General features: G+C 44.0%; 1 protein-coding gene and 1 pseudogene across 1 annotated transcript in view; one reads left to right on the top strand and one right to left on the bottom strand.

The window, feature by feature from the left end:
- Positions 1-22,833, bottom strand: part of PCCB (propionyl-CoA carboxylase subunit beta) — a 59,030-nt gene that overhangs the window by 20,268 nt on the left and 15,929 nt on the right. Inside the window, exons 5-9 of the mRNA XM_085869987.1 lie at positions 16,854-16,967; positions 15,825-15,935; positions 12,032-12,140; positions 9,986-10,106; positions 9,718-9,799 (exon numbers count right to left, since the gene is read on the bottom strand). Of these exons, the coding sequence (XP_085726113.1) occupies positions 9,718-9,799; positions 9,986-10,106; positions 12,032-12,140; positions 15,825-15,935; positions 16,854-16,967 (537 nt within the window). The remainder of the gene's footprint in view (positions 1-9,717; positions 9,800-9,985; positions 10,107-12,031; positions 12,141-15,824; positions 15,936-16,853; positions 16,968-22,833) is intronic.
- LOC147032399 (uncharacterized) lies at positions 19,132-22,015 on the top strand (annotated as a pseudogene).

Here is a 22,833-nt window from a genome sequence, read left to right as displayed (position 1 = left end):
CACGGTTGAGAGGGTGAGTTGGAAAGGGTGGAAGATCTGGAAGATTTGGACGGATGTGTGGTAGGAAGGAATGGATGGGTTGAAAGATGGATTTATGGAACGAAAGATGGATTGACGAATTGAAAGTGGATAGAAAGTGGGAAAATCAGAGAGGATGCAACATGCTAATCTCACAATGTATTTTCTCCCGACCCCGATATGAGGCGCAAGGCCCTAACTATGCACACTTACAAATGAAATATCTATCTGAGGGTTTCTTATGCATCCCTGAATGTTCTGTCCATTTCCACAACTGTAACAATATATTGTTAAGGATTCAGCGACGGAGGGATTCTCAACCCACTCCGGCAGTCTCCGGGGTTTACAACGCTGGCTGGCTAAGCACAGGTCACGCGTCTTCAATCGTGAAACCAACGTAATCCTGGACCTTACCAGTTGGGGAAATAGAACCCCGGTTACAGACTGGTTTTGTCAGATGCCGAGCGTTTTCTGCCAGTCTGTAACCATTTGGGTTCTATATACCAATCGAACGGATCATTCCTCGACGTGACACAAATTGATCCATAGCGGCATCTTCATACGAACCAACCAGATTTATTTGGGAACATCGGGGAACAAAACACAAGCAAAACATTCACGACAATGTTTTTATGAACAATCTTTAACCCGTTCTTAACTAGGGAACTACGGATTACAGGTCTTGAGGGGGTCCCTACCGAGATATGCCTTACACAACGTGCAGACAAGACAGACAGACAGACAGACAGACAGACAGCATGCATGCACGACAGAGTACTTGGTGATGTTTCATGGATGAGAGGAACGTGTCAAAAGCACGAATGTCGCTCGTAATAAGCGGATGTTCACGGATTTGAGCCCCCAGCTCGAACACGCCGCGTGGCAAGATGGCGGTGCCGTACTCTTTCTTCTCAAGGCACCGCGTGCGCACGCCCTCCTCAGTGCGCTCTGGCCCCGCGCAATGTCGGTGGCACGAGACCGTTAGATCGATGGTGGTATGCTCCAGCTGGCTTTTCACAAGGTCCAGCACACAAATCCAGGCCTGTCCTTTTCACCAGACAAGGCCAAACCGAGGTGTTTGGGCTCTGGCAGGCGGATCGACAAATGTGTCGAGGACCTTCTCATGAAAGTCGATCGCCCACTCGACATGCAAGTAGCCTCGAGTCGGTTATCCTGCCTCCTACACGAAGCAGATCGCAGACAGGCACTCGTCGTTTCTCTGTTGCCTTCCCTGCCTTTCTTTCGGCTCGTTCCTCATGAAAAACAGACACAGCTGTCCAGTGTACAGCCGATCGGCGCCACCTCGGCGCTCACCCTTTCACCACAGTTTCTTTTTTGTTCGCTCGCTTCGACCCCGAGCACGCCTCGACCCCGAGCACGCCTCAAAACGACTGTTTTCCCAAACTGAACCTTTTCACGAGGTCTTCGTTCGCTCGCCGCGAGACACTCGCTTCTCCCCCTTTACGAAGTCGACAAACTCCTCCCCTTAGCTCCACCTCCCTCTCCAGGCCACTCCCCCTCAGCCGACTGGGCGGGGCCTATCGTTCAGAGAGGGGAGGAAGAAGAAGCCCTCGGCACACCACCACTGTACGAACAATAAACACGCATCCTACACCTCCCGACACACATGTAACGTCCATTTCACCGAACAACCTAGCTAAACATGCATTTAAAGGGGGATCTGAGCTAATCCTATATTTAGTAGCCTGCTAAGGGCCATTTCCGTAACAATATACATACATTCAGCAATGGACAAAAAAAAATAAAAAATGGAATCACCAACACAATATCAACCAGTCGGGTGTTGGGCCACCAGGTGCATCCAGGACGGCATGGATATGAGGTGGCATGCAGTCAACAAGGACCAGATCTGTTCTGCAGGAAGTGGCACCATTCATCCATAAGGAAGTCCTCCAATTCGCTTCAGTTTGATGGAGGTGGAAACCACTGTCTTCAGCACCTGTCCAGACAGTCTCACAAATGCTATATGGGATTGAGGTCCAGTGATTGGGAGTGCCATGGAAGATGAGTAACAGCTCATGCTCCTCAAACCACCCAGTGATAACACCTGAGTTAACACAGATATCTCGACACCCTTAGTTTCCCTGTGTACTAGAGCACTGTCATCCTGAAATGAATCTCTTCCAGAAGGGAAGAAATGCTGCATCATGGGATGCAGATGATCACTCAGGATGGTAATGTAGTGCGTTGCATTAACCCTGCCATCAAATGGAATGAGTGGACCCAAGCCATGCCAGGAAAACACGCCCCACACGATGATGGATCCGCCAGAAACAGGCACTCGGGGCTGTATAGCTCCATGGGCTGTCGCCGCACGTGCACACGTTCAATAGTCGAGAACATGATTGAGGATGAATCACACCATATCACATTCCTCTACTTCTCAGCAGTTCATTGCCGATGCACCACTCGACCCGCAGACAGGTGATGCCCGGTGTTATGAGCTTAATCCCATCCTGTGAAGTTCCCTCTTGACTGTTTGACATTACAGGATATTCACAAACCATGTTGAACTCCGCACACAGTTTGTCCATCATTGCTTTCCTTTTTTGCCTCACAGTGTGGACGAATACCCGTGCATCATGCTTATCGAGTATACGCTTCCGCCCATTACTGCCCTTCGATGATGACGTCTTTCCTTCTTTTTCCCAGGCTGATATTGTTGCGAATATGGAAGCCATGAGCACACAACATTCAGGTCCTATAGCTCAGTTATTTTAATAAGTGAATGTGGACAGATAGCTCCCTTTTCCCTTGTCTAATGGGTAATTAAATGTTCCTGTGCTGTGGAGTTATTTTAATAGTCAGGTTTTCCTTCTTTTATTTCACACCACCAACAATAACAACACCAACGAAAACCCTCTGCTCCTGGCATTCTCCGCGCGCTCGCTGAAATGCGGGTGTGTTCAGAATGCATTCGCGAACTGAATTCCATTCCATAATATGTACATGACTTGGCTCGCTTGGGCACTCCAAGGGGTGGGATGCGACAGCCCCCACCCAAAGATGAGCGAACTGAATTCCATTCCCTAATATGGACATGAATCGGCTCGCTTGGGCACTCCGAGAAATGGGAGGCAACAGCGCCCACCGACGGCGAATGAGTCACGCCGGAAGCGAGCCGCACACCAGAGGGATAAAAAGGGAACGGAGAAACAGAAGTAGGTTCTTTGCTCTGCTTGGTTGGTGGTTCTGGCTCTTCTGGGTTCTTGTTCTTGGTTCTTGGTTGTTCGGAGAGCACGGAAGGTGGTTGGTGGTTCTTCGATTGAATCAACTCAGCGGATTGTGAGGGATCGGCGCCTCATCTTCACCAGCGCGTATTCTGGAGCGCGAGAGGATCCGCCGGAGCTCGGGAAGCTGATCACGGCTCGCCGTTGTCTGGATTCAGCTCGCCCTCGCTGGTGCCCAGTTCGACAACGCGAAGACCACACGAGGTGGGCAGGTCTGAGGCAGAATCTGGTCTTCAGCTCGTCCTTTCCATCTGGCCTGGAGGCCTCAATAAAGACCATTTTGGTCCGATTCTTTGGGTGTGTGCATATGTGTGTGTTTGTGGTGCCAGTATAGTAAGTAATGAATTGTTAAGTGCCTTGCTGTATATACATGCTTATTAATATTTGCATAACTCTGCTCTTCTGTGTTCCCCCTCCCTGCCTATTGTTAAACAGCCCCATTTGTGAAATGTATCCGCTCGTTCGTGTCCTTTCCTCCATTGGCTTAGCGTGCTGCGTGTTGGAAAATTAGCCAGGCTGTTGCCACTGTAACGGGACATTTGGACCGACGGATCGCGGCGATAAACCGCTCGGGTCGCACACGGGTCGCACGCGGTTCGAGTACACTAAGCGGCTCGTTCCGTACGGGTGCCGCCGAGGGTGTGGAGACTCGGTAAATCGTCACGTGGAAATCTAGGTATTTTGAAAATTGGCAAATAACCCTGTACCACGTGGCAGAAATATTGACGCTTCACGGTCAGATAAGGGACCCGTACTTTTTCGGAGTATTCCGAAAAGGTACGATCTAAATTCCTCATGACACTTTAGCAATTTCCACAGCCTTTGTCACTGAAATACTTGTTAAACATGCACCAAAAATTACACCCTGTTCAGTCACTGAGGTCTCCTCTTTTGGCAATATGGCTCTTAATACCGGACTCGAGCCGCAGCCCGCTTATATATGCGTGATGAGCGGAATGCTGGGAAGAGATTTTCACATTTCACACACCGGTCATGTCAGTGTGGCGACTCCATGCTTTGCATATATGTTGTACAGCCCGTGTACCCTGGTGTTTCCATTTCTTTTGTCCAATATCTGCGCACGCACATGCACACACATCTCGATTTCAAAACCTGTTTGTCAGACAGCTAACATGTTATTTGAAGACCAAGGAACAGGAGAAATAGCACCCTTAACTGCATCCCAAGTCCCTGATCACAGAGCCGATTGGATGACTTGGATGGTCACACAAGTTAGGCCGAACAAAATAAATAGAAAGGTGCTGTACCCAAACTACTTGACTACTGTACCCTGAAACTACTGTACCCAAACTAACTGAGCATACGGTTGACTTACAAGGTGGTGCATTTCATGACGTTGAACTTTGCTGACCATATAGGGTCAAAGACATGAATATCACTGCCCAAGTAAGTGAATCTCTCCGTGACCTCAACATCCTCGCCACAAACAGGTACAGACAGGACAGCAGCATCCAAGATGTCACTGAAAGCCTGGATCTTAGTTTTGACCCAGGAAACCTGGAATCCCAGTGGCTCAGACTCCTCATTCAGCACCTCGAAGGCCCCCAAAAGGATATCTAGAATCTCCGCAAAGATGACTGCATCATGTGCGAAATCAAGGTCAGAGATCTTGAAATTCCCAAACGATGCACCGCAGCTTGATCTCTCCAACATCCTCCCCAGAATCCAGTCTATACAACTGCTGAAAAGTGTGGGGGCAAGTACACGCCCCTGACAAACTCCAGTAATAACTGGAAATAAGTCAGAGATGGTACCACCACATCTCACAGCACTATCAGTTTCAGAGTATAGTTCAGACATCAGATCGATCAGTTTTGGTGGCACCCCACGAAGACCAAGAATCCTCCAGAGGGCATCCCGATACACTGAATAAAACGCTTTACAGAGATCAACATCGGCTGCAAGCAGTCTCTGCCGAAACTCTCGTCTGCGTTCGGTGAGGACCCGAAGAGCAAGGATACGGTCAATCGTTGACCTCTGTGGTGTAAAGCCTGACTGCTCTGGGTGCTGGTGCTCAAGCAGATGGTGGCAAACCCGATCAAGAATTATCCGAATTTTTTATTATGTGCGATGAATATTTTTTGAGGTGAGATGTTCATAAGGCGAAAAGGTGACAAGTATTTATATTGTCATTCGATTTTAAGCCATATGAAAATTTTTACAACCATCTGTATGTTGAACCATCTAGTACTTAAGAGTATTTTCTAGAGGGAGTGGTTTTTGCGGATGTTGTTGGACTAAGTATATGAATAGTAAAAGAGAGCAAGAGTGAAGAGCGGAGAGAAGGGCCAGTCATCATTTGCTTTGCTCTGTAAAGTGCCGTGCAGGCGTGTGCGAGTATCACTTGCATTTTATTTTCCAAGCCAAATAAGTGCAAGTTTTGACTTGGCCCGACATCGATCGATCAAAAACCTTGCATTTTGTGGCAAGCAGCATGTTTGGCACAAAGACCGACCTCCTTTAACATAATATTGTGTGTAGACACTTGCATTTAATTTAAAATGGCCACAAGTTATTCTTAGTTTTACTAAAATATATGGCTTGCAATTTTCACACTCAGCATCATCATTTGCATTCAAGAAGCTAAACATTAATTCAGTGATACTTCTTTGTTTGTATGCAGCACAAGGCTGTGGGGTAGCATCATTGGCTGAGGGTGTGGCTGTGCGTCATTGCAATGCCCTCGAATTTAGGGCACGAATTTAGAATTTGTTCAGGATGCTGGCGATAGCACGCCTTCTCTTCACGAAGGACACCGTGGGATCTTTAACATCCACCAACGAATGCTGGCAGACGGGACTCCAGTCCGACGTCCATCTGAGTGACGGCGCACACATTGATGGATCATCCTGCCTGTTAAACATCGGGATGACAATTTATCAGTGGGTCAGGATTCGAACCCAGGGTAGACAGGTTGGAGGCCAGTGTGCATACCTCTGCGGTCTACGCCATCCTGCAGGTCTTCAAGATAGTCAACTTTATTTAACTCTTGAATCCCAATAATTTAACTTTACATATGGAGAGGCTGGTACAACTTCCCTCCCATAATTTCTCCAAGAATGGTCAAGTAATATATTATGGGTGGACACCATAATGGAGATTAAAAAAAAATTGCCATGAAAACCAATATTCTCATCACAATTTGGCAAAGGACAAGTTGGGTGCAAATACTGCTTGAAAGTCTGCCTATCAAAGCTGTTTCCTGCTCATGAAGTCCCATATATTGATCGTTTGCTTACGGACGGTACTACTGCCCTCATTATATAATGCTTAATCCTGGCGGTTGAAAAACATTTTGGGAATATATCCACCAGGTCTTGCTGCTACGTGTGAAACAGAGTTGGTGTTAAAGCCACCCAATGCTCGCCTGTTTATACATTTATCGTTTTTAAAAGACGAGTCTAACAATTAATATTTTTTATAAAGCATTGCAGTGAAGTCTGATCCAAATAATTTTAAAGCAACATATGTATTTGTATATTGTAATCAGTAACAAGAGCGCAAGTAAGCACAATATACGCCCGAACAAGAAAGTATATACAGAATTGTGCTACTACATGGAAAACAGCATCGTGGCTGCCATGGCAACCACTTTAGATGACGAACGTATGTCGCGACACACCATCTCCACAGTCTGTACCTATTTCCCAAATATGAAACGTGAAAGTTGAAAACTTTGGGAGTTAGAGTGCGGACAGGAACGGATAGAAAACAGCATCCTGGTTGCCATGGCAACCACTTTAGATGACGAACGTATGTCACGACACACCGTCTCCACAGTCTGTACCTGAAGGCGCTGTCACACCTTGACAATTTAGCCAGCAATGGCAACATATAAAAATGTATGTAAAACGTTGGCGTACGCTGAAATTGATGTTTTTTTTTAAGTTTTGGTCGTATTCATAACGTGTTGGTCGTATGCATAACATATTTGTAACGGGCACAGAACGTTTCGTTGTCTTATCGATAACTTATATTAAAGAATGCTTAGCCTGTTGTCAGCGTTCACAACCTATGCCCAACGATAGTTTAACTTAGGCATAGCGCGCTGCACGTATCGCCGACGAACTCGTGGCGTAGCCTGTTAAAACACCTGCCGCATGCCGATTTAAATCATAACCGCCTGAATATTGAAAGTGTCAACCACACAGTCACACCTTGACGATTTAGCCAGCGTATGCCGACCTATGAAAAATTTGCCGAACCAAGCTGGCACACGTCGAATACGTTATGGGTAAGTTGTGTATACGTTAAGAGAACGCTGAAAAACGATGAAGTACGCTGTCATATTTCGTGGTACGTCTCGTACGTCGTGAAATTTCAAGCATGCTGAAAATTTTACGACGTACTCGCCGTATGGCTCACACGTTCCGCTACGCTGGCCATAAGTTGTCGGCACGATATGCGATCGTTGACACAAGTTCCTTGTAAGTTACTCATAAGTCGAAACACGTCGAGGTAATGTTTAGCATACCCGAAACTTATTTTCTCCGTCAAGGCACATTTTCTTTTTTTCTCCTTGGCTCCGTGAAGGCACGTGACGAAATATCTGAAGTTGTTGTTTTTCTTTTTAATTATTATTATTTTTTTAGTCCATCACGAATGTTAAAATATATTCGGACATTTGCTTTTAAGTTGTTTCGACGTCGACGTGACAATATCCTCAAACAGAAAATATTCACAGAGGAGGAACTAAGAATAAGACATGAGCAAACTGAAGAGGCAATCGGACATGACGTAACAGCATGTGACGAAATATCGGAAGTCATTGTTTTTTTTAAAACGCTGCCAATACGCCATTATACGGTAGCTGTAAATTAGAAACACGTTCAGTAAGTTCTGTGGTCGTCCGGAAGACGTCAATCAAATACGTCTACATATGCGTTGGAGGTACGTTACACATAGGTTCAAAGCACGTTACTCGAAGGTTAAAAATAAGTTTTGGGTACGCTCAGCATTACCTCGACGTGTTTCGACTTATGAGTAACTTACAAGTAACGTGCCTCGACGTGTGTCAACGATCGTGTAACGTGCCTACAACACGTTACTCATAGGTTATAAATAAGTTTCTAGGATGCTAATCATTACCTCGACGTGTTTCGACTTATGAGTAACTTACAAGTAACGTGTGTCGACGTGTGTCAATGATCACATAACGTGCCTACAACTTATGGCCAGCGTTGCGGAACCTGTGAGTCATACGCTGGCATACGTCGTAAAATTTCAAGCATGCTAAAATTTGAGGACAACCGCAAAGTACAACGATGAAAGCCAGCGTACTACGATGTATGGCAGTGTTTTCAGCATGCTCTTAATGTATACAAACTTACCCATAACGTATTTGACGTGTGCCGGCGTTTTAGACAAATTTTTCATAAGTCGGCATAAGCTGGCTAAATCGTCAAGATGTGACAGCGCCTTAAGTCTCAAATATGAAACGTGAAAGTTTAAAACTTTGGGAGGTTGAGTGCGGACAGGAACGGATGGAAAACAGCATCCTGGTTGCCATGGCAACCACTTTAGATGACGAACGTATGTCACGACACCGTCTCCACAGTCTGTACCTATGTACCAAATATGAAACGTGAAAGTTGAAAACTTTGGGAGCTAGAGTGCGGACAGGAACTGACGGACGGACGACAGGTATCACATTATACACCCCGACGTGTATATATATATATATATATATATATATATATATATATATATATATATATATATATATATATATATATATATATATATATATATATATATATATATATATATATATATATATATATATATATATATATATATATATATCAGGCGTATAAAAAAGTGTGGTAGATAAAAACATGAGAAAGGAAAAAATAACTTGCATCAAAAACTTTAACATTTTCACGCTCACGCTGACGCTGACGCTCACGCCAGGGGTATCGCTATAGCTCTCTGTTCTTCGAACAGGCGAGCTAAAAATGTAAGGAAAATGGACATTGTGACAAATGTGTATCGAGCAGCCCCAGCATGTCAGGAGTAAAAATTGCTTAAAAGGGGAGTTTCAAAGGACATCAATTGGCAAAGAATAGCTCAGCAATACAACTAATTTCATTATTTACTCAAATACTGCAGTGGCATTAAATAAATAAATATAGCCAACACTTACTAACCTATGGAAGTCGTCTTTATGTTTCAAGAACACTTGGCAGACATGTTGAAAATGTGGAGCCGAAATTGGAACTATTCAAGTGCGTCCATGTCCAATATTATTCGGGCCATGCTCCATCTAACAAATTTGGCATTTTATCATAAAACCCACAATTTCGAGAAAAGTTTGCCCCCAGTTTGCTAGCCTATATAACAGTTCAATAAATAGCTTATGGTATGCAATACTTCTACACAATCTCTGCTCCATCATTTCCTACCCCCAGGCTCCCGGCTCACGTACAGCGTGAATGATGTCTAACATGTCGTAAGCCTTTGTACTCTCCAGCGGAACAATATGGTCCAATGCAGGAATCAGCTTGTCACTACACCAAGTGGGTGATAAAGCAAGGGTAAGAACAGGAGCATTGTTCACTTGTGTTTGAATCATGGTAAAATTGAGCATGAGAGCAAAGTAGTCATAATGATGCCGAGTAGCATTATGATTGTGAGAGGGAGTAGCATTATGAGGCAGCTATTGCTTTAACCATAAAGGATCGGTGCTGAAATACCTAGGGTCATGGTAGTCTCGTACTGGTGCTGCTTCTCGGTTGCTTTGTGGTAAGAAGTCCATAAAATGCCGCAGGTGAAGCAGAGCATCGATGTCCGAGTCAAATGCACGATGAGCGACACCTGAGGAGCCAAGTATGAAAGAGATGGCGAGTGAAACTTGCCTTTCCGACACAATAAGTCATTCTGTATAGGGAGGTCAGTATGTATCAATTTTATTTTTCTTCTTTCACGGAACCAATGATGAGTGACCAAAGCCACCAGTTGAGAGATTTTCAGGTTATTTCTCCGAAATAAGCGCAGAGTGGGTCCCGGTGTCCGGCCATACGTTCGTTAACATTTGATTAAAGCATCTTCTCCTCACAAACTACCCACCAATATGGACCAAATTTGGTACCATGCATCAGGACAGCAAGGTCTCATGGGGTTGTGCTCCCCATCCGGATGCACCCTCTATAAAGGAGGAAAAAGGGGGGGGGAGTTTGCCCCAAATATTGGTATTTTATTCAAAATGCTTCTCAGAAACTGCCAGACAGATCCAAACCAAACTCGACATGAGGCATCGTGACCATGCCCTAATCTTAAGTTGTGCTCCTTATGGTTGTATCTCCCCAGGAGAGGGGGCCATGGACCCCCTCCCCGAATCCCTCATTTTCACCAAAACATCTTCTCCACAAATACCTGAGCAATACAGACCAAATTTGGAACAATGCATCAGGACAGTAAGGTCTCATGGGGTTGTGCTCCCCATCTGAATCTGCCCATTTAAAGTTGGTTAAAGGGTGGGGTTTGCCCCAAATATTGGTATTTCATTCAAAAATCCTTTTTCTCAGAGATAGACAACCGGATCCAAACCAAACTAGCCAAGGGGCATCGTGACCATGCTCTAACATTAAGTTGTTCGCCCCATGGCCGCATCTCATCTGAAAAGGGAGCCACTGCCTCCCTCCCCTAATTCCTCACATCCTTAAACATACTTTCCTAAGAAAATACGTCACCAATATGGACCAAATAAAACGTAAGACCTCATGAGGTTGTGCTCCCCATCTGGATCCACCCAGATCCACAAGAGGCTGAAAAGGGGGCTCTCCCTTCAAATTCAGGTAATTTATTTTAAAATCTTCTCAGAAGCCGACAGCCAGATGCAAACCAAACTCTTCATGAAACATAAGGACCATGTCATGAACTCAAGTTGTGGCCCCCATGTGTCATGTGGTGGCTTACGTTGTGGCCATCCAACAAAGAAATTGAATGTTGGATCATTTTGCTCAATAAATAAAGGAAAAGGTAGATGCTTTTTTCTCGTGTGCTATTCGTTTAATCAGGTTCTCTTTATCTATTGTTAAGACGTAGACGAAGATCTGACCACATTTTCGGTCAAATTTATACAGAAATACAGAATATTCTAAAGGGTTCACAAACTTTTTCTCACCACTGTGTGCAACCCCGATGCAACTGGAATTATCCCAGCTATACAACCATGATACATTATACATGCACATAAGCAGTACACGCTTTTGCTTCATGCACGCAACTGGGGTTATTTTTCCTTTCGGGAGCAATCGAGGCAGCGGTCTGTTGCCTATACACCGCCCAGACAAAGGGATGTGTCAGAAGAACGTGTTGCACGCTTGGAACAACATCGCCCGTAGGGTGAGTACTCCACTAGTTACATACAATGTACCATGAGAAATAGCTCAATGATCATTTCAAACGATTCACGATGAATGTCAAAACAAAAGCTTGGATCTCTTTGACTTTGGATTCCATAGCTATGGAATGGTCAAGAAAAGCCAGGATATGGCTTTGTTGATGATGGCATTTGTATTAGACTGTGCTCAAAATGTAATTGTCAGTACAGGATTGGAGAAAAAAAACAAAAAATACAAAATTTGAACTTCACAAGGCTAACCATTTTCAAATGGTTACCCCAAGAAACAAGCGAGTAAGATAGCAGCACTTCCCTTTGGAGAACCCTCACCAAAAGGAGTTCATATAAAAAATAGTTTAAAAAAAAACACAAGAAACGATGAGCGGGAAGATATTACCAGAGATCGCTGTGTGTGTTTGGGCTCCTCCAAGCTCCTCCTGTGTCACCTTTTCATTTGTGACAGACTTCACCACATCAGGTCCAGTGATAAACAGATAAGATGTGTTCTGTGATAAATAAATAAATAAATAAATTTTAAAAAGGGGTTCCAGAAGCACAACGTTCAATTGATGCTTCTCCGCACGAAATTCAATCTTGGGTGACTCTCTACAAATCTGCTGGTTCCCCATCACACCACGTCAGGTGAAATATGGCCGTGAAGGATACGACACATGATGCAATTTAGTACCACTTCACATAACACAAACATGGAGATGGACATTGGCGTACAGTGTTGTTGCTGTGAAAAATGGCACTTGTGTACAGAATTTGTTCAATGTGTACACAAGAATGTGTTTTAATGTGCACAGATCCATTTCCATTATACGTGTGGAAGAGATGGGAGATGGGGAGAGGGGATGGAAGATGAGGGAGAGGGTATGAGAAAATAAACAAAACAACAACAGAGTCAAGTCAAAGATGGGAATAAGAGAGGTGAGAGAGAGAGAGAGGGTGAGAGAGAGACAGAGAGAGAGAGGGTGAGAGAGAGACAGAGAGAGAGGGTGAGAGAGAGACGGAGAGAGAGAGGGTGAGAGAGAGACGGAGAGAGAGAGGGTGAGAGAGAGAGAGAGAGAGAGAGAGAGAGAGAGAGAGAGAGAGAGAGAGAGAGAGAGAGAGAGAGAGAGAGGGTGAGAGAGAGCCAGAGAGAGAGAGGGTGAGAGAGAGACGGAGACAGAGAGGGTGAGAGAGAGACGGAGAGAGAGAGGGTGAGAGAGAGACGGAGAGAGAGAGGGTGAGAGAGAGAGAGAGAGAGAGAGAGAGAGAGAGAGAGAGAGAGAGAGAGAGACGGAGACAGAGAGGGTGAGAGAGAGACGGAGACAGAGAGGGTGAGAGAGAGACGGAGACAGAGAGGGTGAGAGAGAGACGGAGACAGAGAGGGTGAGAGAGAGACGGAGACAGAGAGGGTGAGACAGAGAGAGACAGAGACAGAGAGAGACAGAGACAGAGAGACAGAGAGAGAGAGAGAGAGAGAGAGAGAGAGAGAGAGAGAGAGAGAGAGAGAGAGAGAGAGAGAGAGAGAGAGGGAGAGAGAGAGACGGTGAGAGAGAGACGGAGAGAGAGAGAGGGTGAGACAGAGAGGGTGAGAGAGAGACGGAGACAGAGAGGGTGAGACAGAGAGGGTGAGACAGAGAGGGTGAGACAGAGAGGGTGAGACAGAGAGAGGGTGAGAGAGAGACGGAGACAGAGAGAGGGTGAGACAGAGAGAGGGTGAGACAGAGAGAGGGTGAGAGAGGGAGAGGGTGAGAGAGAGAGAGAGAGAGAGGTGAGAGAGAGAGAGAGAGAGAGAGGTGAGAGAGACACAGAGACACAGAGACACAGAGAGACAGAGAGACAGAGAGACAGAGAGACAGAGAGACAGAGAGACAGAGAGACAGAGAGACAGAGAGACAGAGAGACAGAGAGACAGAGAGACAGAGAGACAGAGACAGAGACAGAGACAGAGACAGAGACAGAGACAGAGACAGAGACAGAGACAGAGACAGAGACAGAGACAGAGACAGAGACAGAGACAGAGACAGAGAGAGAGAGAGAGAGAGAGAGAGAGAGAGAGAGAGAGAGAGAGAGAGAGAGAGAGAGAGAGAGAGAGAGAGAGAGAGAGAGAGAATGCAGGAGTATGGCAGAAGATTTCAGGGTTACAGCTAAAGCAGCATCGAGGAGATCTGAGTAAAATGAAGAGAACCAAGGGGAATGCATTGCAATCAAGGTGGTTTGGGATAAAAACTTCACCATTCCTGTATACATACTGTACAGTGTACATACGTACATACGACAAAAAAATAAAAGAATGGAAACACCTGGGTAAATGTACACCAAGAAACGACTTCCACACAGGTGTGGCCCATGCGTCAATGAAGCAAATAACATCCCAGCATGCTTAGGATCATGTATAAAAATGCTGCACAGGCCTGGTTGCCTACAATTATGGCTGGCGAGACCTCCTCCCCCCTCCCCATGAATGCCGCAATCAACAGAGCACGTGTGGTCTTCCAATGGTTTGATGAGCACGATACTGATGTTATCCATTTGTCATAGATTCAGTCACCAGATCTGAACCAAACGGAGCATTTATGGGATATTCTGGAATGACGCCAAACAGCTTTTTCCCCTCCATCAAACAGGTGAGTTGATAGACTTTCTCATGGAAGAATGGAATGGTGCAGCATCCCTCCTGCAGAATTCCAGATGCTGGTGGACTCCATTCCACTGTGCGATGGATGTACTGACTGCACGTGGTGCCCCAACGCCCTATTAAGTGACTTTACATTGGCGCTTCCATTTTATTTTCCACCACCTGTATGTCCCATGTAACCAATTCAGTATTGTACATGACATACAGAATAACCTCCTTCACCTTTGGTGGTGGAGATAACTGGAAGGGCACTTGGTAGAGCGCATACCTCTGCCACGTAATGCCTGATCCACGAGAACATATCGGGTCCATTACATTTTTGAGATATCGTGCTCCATATCGTTTTTGAGCCCCATCTCTCAATGGTGAAGAACCACTTCAAAAATTCTAGTAGTTGGATCCGGATACGGATCTTCACCAAAATCTATTCAGTTTGTCCTTGTCACACACCGAACCTGTCCACAAAATTTCATCCGGATCCGTCCAAAACATTTTGAGATATGCTGTACACAGACAAAGAGACAGACAGACAGAAAGTGGTGAAAACATAACCTCCTTCACCTTCGGTGGCGGAAGTAACAAGGCTAAAGACAATTCATTCTCAACTGCCAACCATTCCGCTTGCCCTTTCATTCTTTGGACAGCATGACAAAAGCAAAAGTCAATGTGCACTCCAAGCAAACAAGTCATCAGGGCAGGAGGGAACAAGGATCCTCAGCACAACTTGCATGTAGCAACATCACATGGTGCTGCAAATCTTCGTGCAGTTGACTATGACAAAAATAAATAATGCGTACACCATGCGATTATGCTGTCGGTATTGGGCAAAAAAGAATTTTAAAAAGTAATAATCAAAAGGTCTATTGTAGACTGATGAGTGATTACAACTGTGTACTACGAACCTCGGACCTTCACAATAAACCAAGATATTCGAAGCAATGTGCAAATTGTACCTTCTGCCTCCTTCGTATTCTCAAGTTATAGCTTCATCAGAAAATATTTTGGTATCGTTGGGAAAAGATGCAAAGAAACACATGGCCAAACCAACTCGAATCGGTCTTGTGTTTAAAAATAATAAAGCTTGGCTCTGACATTTCAATTACAGAGAAGTTTTCTGTTCCACAATATAATTCAGTTGGATGTACTGTTTTATATACATGTGTAATATATATATATATATATATATATATATATATATATATATATATATATATATATATATATATATATATATATATATATATATACACACACACACATAATGTAAATATGTGTAGGCTGGACTCAATCGGTAACCCTTTCAACCCCCTCTGTCCCTTTTTTGCATTTGTCAGTTCCTCTCTCTCATCCACTCCAACCAATTTCATGGAGAGGTTTGATGTGTTTCTATAAAAGTTCAATTATCTCACACGGGCCATTGAGGAAGTCTCACAAATGAAGTAACATTTTGTTGAATCCATATTTAGGACAATCACACCAAATCGCTAAATGCAGCACTGTGCTGCACAGACCAGCACTGTTGCCACGGTCTTTATCAAGTACAGAACAAAACAAGTATGACCTTGACCATGAAGGTGAAGTCTGTGAGGGCAGGAGAGTAGACAGCACCACCAGCACAAGGTCCCATCACCAACGATATTTGGGGCACAACCCCCGATCCCAAAACGTTCCTCTGCGGATACAAAAGAAAAGGGAGATGGAAAGGGGGTGGGGGCAGGGGAAGGTAGAAGGTGCTTCCCAAAAATGTTTTTAAATCCACTTGTCAAAACTTTGAAGTATTAGTAAAAATAAAAATAAAATTATTAAAAAAAAAAAAATTCAAACCTGAGTATTATCATCATTTATTCTCGCACTTTATACCTGAAGATGAGTTAAGGGTAACAATCAGGGTCCAACATGGAGGAAGGAGTGGATGGATGGATGACACAGCAGTAGAATTCTTCTCAGGCAATCTCAGGTGAGGGAATTATCTCAGTGGTGGGTGGGAGGAAGGGGGCATTGAGGGTCCTCATGGAAAAATATAGTTTTTGTGGCATACATGGAGTTGATTTGGCAGGAGTGTGGAGGAGCTTTCACTGGAGGTTGGGGGGAGGGGGTGGTTGGTGGGTAGAAAGATCAGGTGCAAAAGTCTGAGTTGGCTTGTTTGGAGTAATGGATGGTAAGGAGATGTGTTGGCAGAGTGGGGACTTCAGGGAGGGGACAGCAAGGTGGGAGGGTGATTAGAGAGCACATATCAGATGAGGGTAGGAACAAAGTACAGGATTTTGAAAGTCAGTATTTGTGGTGTATAGAGACATGAAAGGGGGAGACAGTAGAGAGAGAAGATGAGGGTCATGATTGGGGTAAAGTGAGAAGTCTGAAAAAGTGACGTTGGCTTTTTGAATGGATGGTATGAGTTCAAAGCGAAAGAGGGAGACCAGTGAAGGGACAGCAATTGTTGAGCCAAGAAGTGACCAAGTGTACAAATGAAGATGGTCACTGTGGCTGGGAAAAGCAGGAGATGGTTTTTGGTGATTTTGTGGAAAAGGAGGCCGACACTATCAGCAACAAGGGGATTTTCTGGTTACATTATATTTGCAAATCTGCACACCAGGAAAATGTCTGCATAACCAGCCAGTGACTCCACTCCCTCCTGTATCCTCGCGCCACCGGAGTCATTGAGTCCAATCACTGGAGCCCCAACGAGCATTGCTTGGTCCATTATCTGCAATGATGAAGCACATAATTCAGCGAGTTGGGGAGGGGGGGGGTGGGGTGGAGAGTGGGTGGGAACAAAGGAAACAGGAACTGCAAGATTCAATTTCAGAAGGGCAATTGAATCATTATCCAAGCACGACTATGTCGCTAAATGCAGTACCCCCTGTAAATAGGGAAGCACAGGAAAGTAGGATTTGGTCAGGGCACTGGTTCACAACAGCCTACCTTTTGAAAATTAGCAGACAAGAGTCAGCGCAACATGTCCCCCAAAGGACGGCCTACTCAATGCACCAGAATATTTCAGTCAGGTGAAGAATAAAACCTTGACTTGTATCAACTGCTCAAAGACAAGTATGCCACCTATGAGCTATCCCGTCAGCTGTATGCTGAAAATGAGCCTCTCATTACATGTGATTGGGCACCGTTTGCTTATTATGTACTCACGTGGTGATGAGGTGGAAGTATAGTGGTTGAGGTAGTTCGAAATTGAGAAAAAAGTAAATGGATAAAAGGAGAAGGGAGAGTAGGTGGGTGAAGGAAAAGTAGAAGTAAAAGAAAAAGAAAAAGAAGAGGTTTGGGAGGAGATTGGAGTAAGGGACTACGTGCAATAATAAAGGAGGTTTGCAACTCACCTTCCCACAAACATCGCTATCTTGTTAAAACTTTACAACACAATCCTGTAATGCAGTATCAAAACCTTTTTTATTGCAGAGAATACACACTCACCTCTGAGCTCTCCAGCCTGGGTTTGAATCTCGACTCAGCTCGAAGCCGTCACCCTGGTGTTTCGCAGGCAGGGTAATTCAATGTGTCTATCGTCCCTCAGATGGACGTTAAAACTGGGTGTCCTGTCTGCCGGCAATGGTTGGCGGACATAAAAGATCCCACAGAGTCATTCATGAAGAGTAGGCGAGCTAACTCTCCCACCCTGGATAAATTTCCAAATTCATGCCCTGACTAGCACTGGGCAGGAAAAGGCAAACCACACAGAGCAATCCTTGCCATGGACCGCTTTGGCAGTGCTGAACCTGCCTTCAGGCACAACACCAGAAGAGTGCATACAAAACAAGTTCACAAATCTTTCAGTCTGCACTAAAACACAATCATATTTACCTCCGCCACCAAAGGTGGACGGAGGTTATGCTTTCACACCTGTCTGCTTGTGAACTGTATATCTCAAAAAGTTATGAATGGATTCAGACGAAATTTGATGGGCAGGTTGGGTGTGTGACAAGGACAATTTGATTCGATTTTGGTGAAGATCCGAATCTGGATCCGGCTATGAGAATTTTTCACTTTTCATTAGTGATACTTCTTGTTCCCATTGTTTATGCAAATTTTCATTCCGAAAGCCCCAGATTGCTCCGAGATACAGCTCGGGTATTGGCAGAAAAACCTAATAGACAGGTCTCTGCCAGGAAAAACTGCCCTTTTTCCCAGTCAAGGTTTTTTCTGCTGATTTATGTACTTTGGAACATACTCTTTCAAATAAGCTTCTGGGCCACCCTGAATTTTGCCGCAAATCCAATATGGCAGCCAAAATCCAATATGGCTGCCCCAGATATTCCAATGCACAGCAAACTTTTTTTCTGGTGCATTTTACACCCCATAAATGTATTACCAACAGATAGAAACATGATGACAAACTACACAAATATCATATTGGAATTGTTCTATGACGTCTCCTTGACGGTGAAATGACGTCATAGTCGACCGATCGATATCAGAAATTCAATGTACTGCAAACGTTTTTCTGGTGCATTTTACACCCAATAAATGTATTACCAACAGATAGAAACAGTAAACTACCAGAATAACCCTTTATATCTATTCTGCGACGTCTCCTTGACGTCAAAATGACGTCATAGCAATGCGATAGCCCCCATAATTTCAAATTTTATCAAACTTTTTATTCTATAACCAATAATATCAAATCACTAGTCTAAGTCACTTTGGATTTACTATTTTCTACTGTATAAAAAAGGTTTCAAGTGATTTATGTATTTCCCTCTCTCCATGGTCATATTTCCTCAGCTTCCCTTTTATTTTAGAATCCTTAACATCAGGACAGGCAGTAAAGATTCCAGGATTCCTGAGAAGATTCAGCGAATCCACATTTGACTACAGATAAAGACAATGTCAGCTTTTGAACAGATGTAAACTGTTGCACAATGGCATCTACACCAATTTTGTGTTTTGAGAGATGAATTGCATTTGTGTTGTCTGTGTAATGAACGTATCGACGAAGGTGAGCCCTCTTCAAAGTTAACTCAGGATGGATTGCAGTCTATTCGAGCACTGGCAGAAAGATGGGTAAAATTGACCAGAGTTTATGTACTCAGGCACCCTATGTTGAATTCCTGTCTGTTGCACAGCATCTTTCTAGAGCAGGCCAGGATATCTATGTTCATGAGAACTGCAGAATCACATTTCGAAACAGAATCACCCGAAAGGAAGCCCAGTCCAAAAAACTACTGCCGTCGAGTTCAGGGACAATTGGTTCGCATGAGTCCAATGAAGATGTTGCTAGTCCCCCGTATAGGATACGGAGAGGGTCCCTTCCAACGAAGAAAATATGTTTTATCTGCAATGTGCAAACAGCGGATGACAGCAAACCCTTCAATAGTGGTGGTCTAGGCCGATGTTCTGAGAAAAATGCAGTATCAAAAATCCTGCAAGCGAGGGATGTGAAAATAAATGATGAAACTGACAAGTTGCATGCTGCCGCAAAAAGAATTGATGTAATTCTTAGTGGTGCGTCCTTTGACGTTTTTGCAGCGGATGTGTATTATCATAAGACATGCTATGATAAGTTTACTTACACTTATGAGTGGAAGCTTTCAGCAGAGGAGGATGGATTAGTTTAAGAGGTCATGGATGACTTTTTTAAACTGTTCCAACGTATGGTCATCATGGATCTGAATGCCTATTTTCTGACAGAGTTAATTGATGATATAAAGGAGATGAGTGAAGAATATGACGTTAGGGACCCTCCGATTTCAAAAACCTATACTTTGAAAAAATGCCTGACTGAGAGATTTGGAGATGCCATTGACTTTCACTTGCTGGGAAACCGGCTGGTCGTCCACTCTAGTGCGGTCAATCTACTTTCGTACTCTGCGGCTTCATTACAAGGAAATGGACTTCGTGAATCTAATCTGACCAAGGCATTTGCTAGGCTAATTCGTCGAAAACTTTCACAGAGGGAGGCTGTAAAATGGCCGTTAGAACCAGACGAACTGTTTACTCTACTTGATAGTCACAGACCACTCCACTTTATTTACAATGCCATTGCTTAGTCAATCAATCCCAGGAGGTCAAACACATTTGGATATGCCACTGTCTCGAGGGTTGAAGCCGAGAAAATTTCGGCCATAGCTGAAAGTTGGGAGAAACTGGTCAATGGTGAGCGTTCTCCAATAGGAGTTGCTATGAGTTTAACCATTCACAGGATAACAGGCAGCAAGGAAGCCACTCAACTCCTAAACCGATGTGGCATTGGAGTATCGTACACGGATGTTCTTGATATCAATAACATCTGGGCAAAGTTCATCTCGATGGAGCATAAGAGGATGTTTCCTCCAGGTTTTACCGCAGGGCAAAGTGTGCATATAACTTTTGATAACTCTGACAGGAAACAACAGACTCTAACAGGAGCTCAAATCACCCACCATAAAACTGGTACAATATTCCAGGCTGTCCGAGCAGATGATACCCCGACCGGTACTGCCTCCAAACAGGAACAGTCCAGTCTTATTGACTAAGAGGAGCCAGACTATGGAACATTCAAAATCCCAAAGAAGAGAGCACCCCCTCCATCGTTTCCTGACTTCAATGATGACTACAGAGATTCAAAACTTCCAGCTGATGCTTTGCAATGAAGTATTGCATGGGTTATTGTTGGTACAGTGAGTGATGATTGCCTAGAAGAATTCTTTCCAGAGGTTGATAAAGATGTGCTCGGGCCTGTAGGTTCTTGGACTTCATTCATGAAAACTGTGACTGACTGCTCCACTACTAAGTGCAAGTTGGAGTATCTTCCTGTTGTTCCTTTGCCTCCAGCAGACAATGTGATTAAATGGTACATGGACATGATCGAACAGATAGCAGACGATCTTGAATTGGACTATATTTTTGCACATGCAGATGAGGCAATTAACAGCAAAATGTTGATCATTTCATGGCTAAATCAGGAGAGGTACGACAAAATCATACCACTCATGGGAGGATTCCACACCATTTTGGTTAACCTGAAAATTCTCTTCAAGAAGTATGGATGTCTTGGTTTTAAGGACTGGTGGGTAGATTCCGGAGCCATTGCTGATGGTTCTGTTGTTCAAGCGTTTGAGGGACGTCACTATGCACGAAGCATTCGTCTGCACAGACAGTCATTTGAGGCACTACTGAGACACAGGATGAAAACACAAGATGTTGGTTCCAAAATGAATGAGACATCCAGAGAAGTGATCGCCAACCTCAGGAATGATCCAAGTCCAACAAACCTTCAATCACTCCTTGGGTTACCTGTTTTCAAGGAAATTTGTGCCACATTGATGCACTCAGAAGGAACACAGGCCAAGATGATGGTAGAGTATCTGAAGGATGTATCAGCGATGTTATGCCTTATAGCAGCCGTGAGGGAGAAAAGTATTGAAACACACCTTGCAGCAGAGCAAACGCTTCTTCCAAAGTGCTTTGCTTTTGGGCATGTCAACTATGCAAGATACCTGACATTCCAACACGTCATTCTGCAGAATGTAAAGATGAACCACAAGGATGTCTGGGATGACCTGGTGGAAAATGGATTTGGGGGATCTTTGTCTGGTGAACCTTTTTCGACAATACATGGAGACTTGATCACTGAGATCACAATCAACAGAGAGGTGAAAGTTAGGGGTGGTCCAATGCAAGGTGGTTACGGCACGAGCTGTAAGATGATGATGACATGGAAGAATGTTCTTCAGATAACTGCGGACTTGATTCTGACTTCGAGAGTGAAGACAGCGATATAGACCTTAGTGACTGAGAATTGAAAAGCTTCTGTGCTTTTAGAACTGTGACTTTTTAAAACAATAACTAAGAATCTGGGATCATTGAGAGGGGATAGAAATACATTTCAATTCATGTATTTTGTTGGACTAATCCCAAATAGCTTCTCTAACATTGAAATCTAGTATGGCACAGCGAGGAGAGGTTGCTGTACCTAATATGACGTCATTTTGCTGTCATTGAAAATTTATGGACCAGTGATTGGAATACCACATTTCTATCCGATTTTAATTCATTCAAAATAAAAAGTTTGATAAAATTTGAAATTATGGGGGCTATCGCATTGCTATGACATCATTTCGACGTCAAGGAGACGTCACAGAATAGAAATAAAGGGTTATTCTGGTAGTTTAGTGACATGTTTCTATCTGTTGGTAATACATTTATGGGGTGTAAAATGCACCAGAAAAACGTTTGCAGTACATTGAATTTCTGATATCGATCGGTCGACTCTGATGTCATTTCAACGTCAAGGAGACGTCATAGAACAATTCCAATATGATATTTGTGTAGTTTGTCATCATGTTTCTATCTGTTGGTAATACATTTATGGGGTGTAAAATGCACCAGAAAAAAGTTTTCTGGGCAATGAAATATCTGGGGCAGCCATATTGGATTTTGGCTGCCATATTGGATTTGCAGCAAAATTCAGGGTGGCCCAGAAGCTTATTTGAAAGAGTATGTTCCAAAGTACATAAATCAGCAGAGAAAACCTTGACTGGAAAAAAGGGCAGTTTTTGCCTGGCAGAGACCTGTCTATAAATGATGGTTTAATACTCTTCAGGGTGGGTGTAAGACCATGACCTTTAACCCGGAATGGTACG

This window comes from Eptatretus burgeri, chromosome 2 (assembly GCF_056783735.1).
Source record: "Eptatretus burgeri isolate ZD-2024b chromosome 2, Ebu_testis_v1, whole genome shotgun sequence".
NCBI lineage: Eukaryota > Metazoa > Chordata > Myxini > Myxiniformes > Myxinidae > Eptatretus > Eptatretus burgeri.
This window is presented reverse-complemented; position numbering and strand designations above follow the sequence as displayed.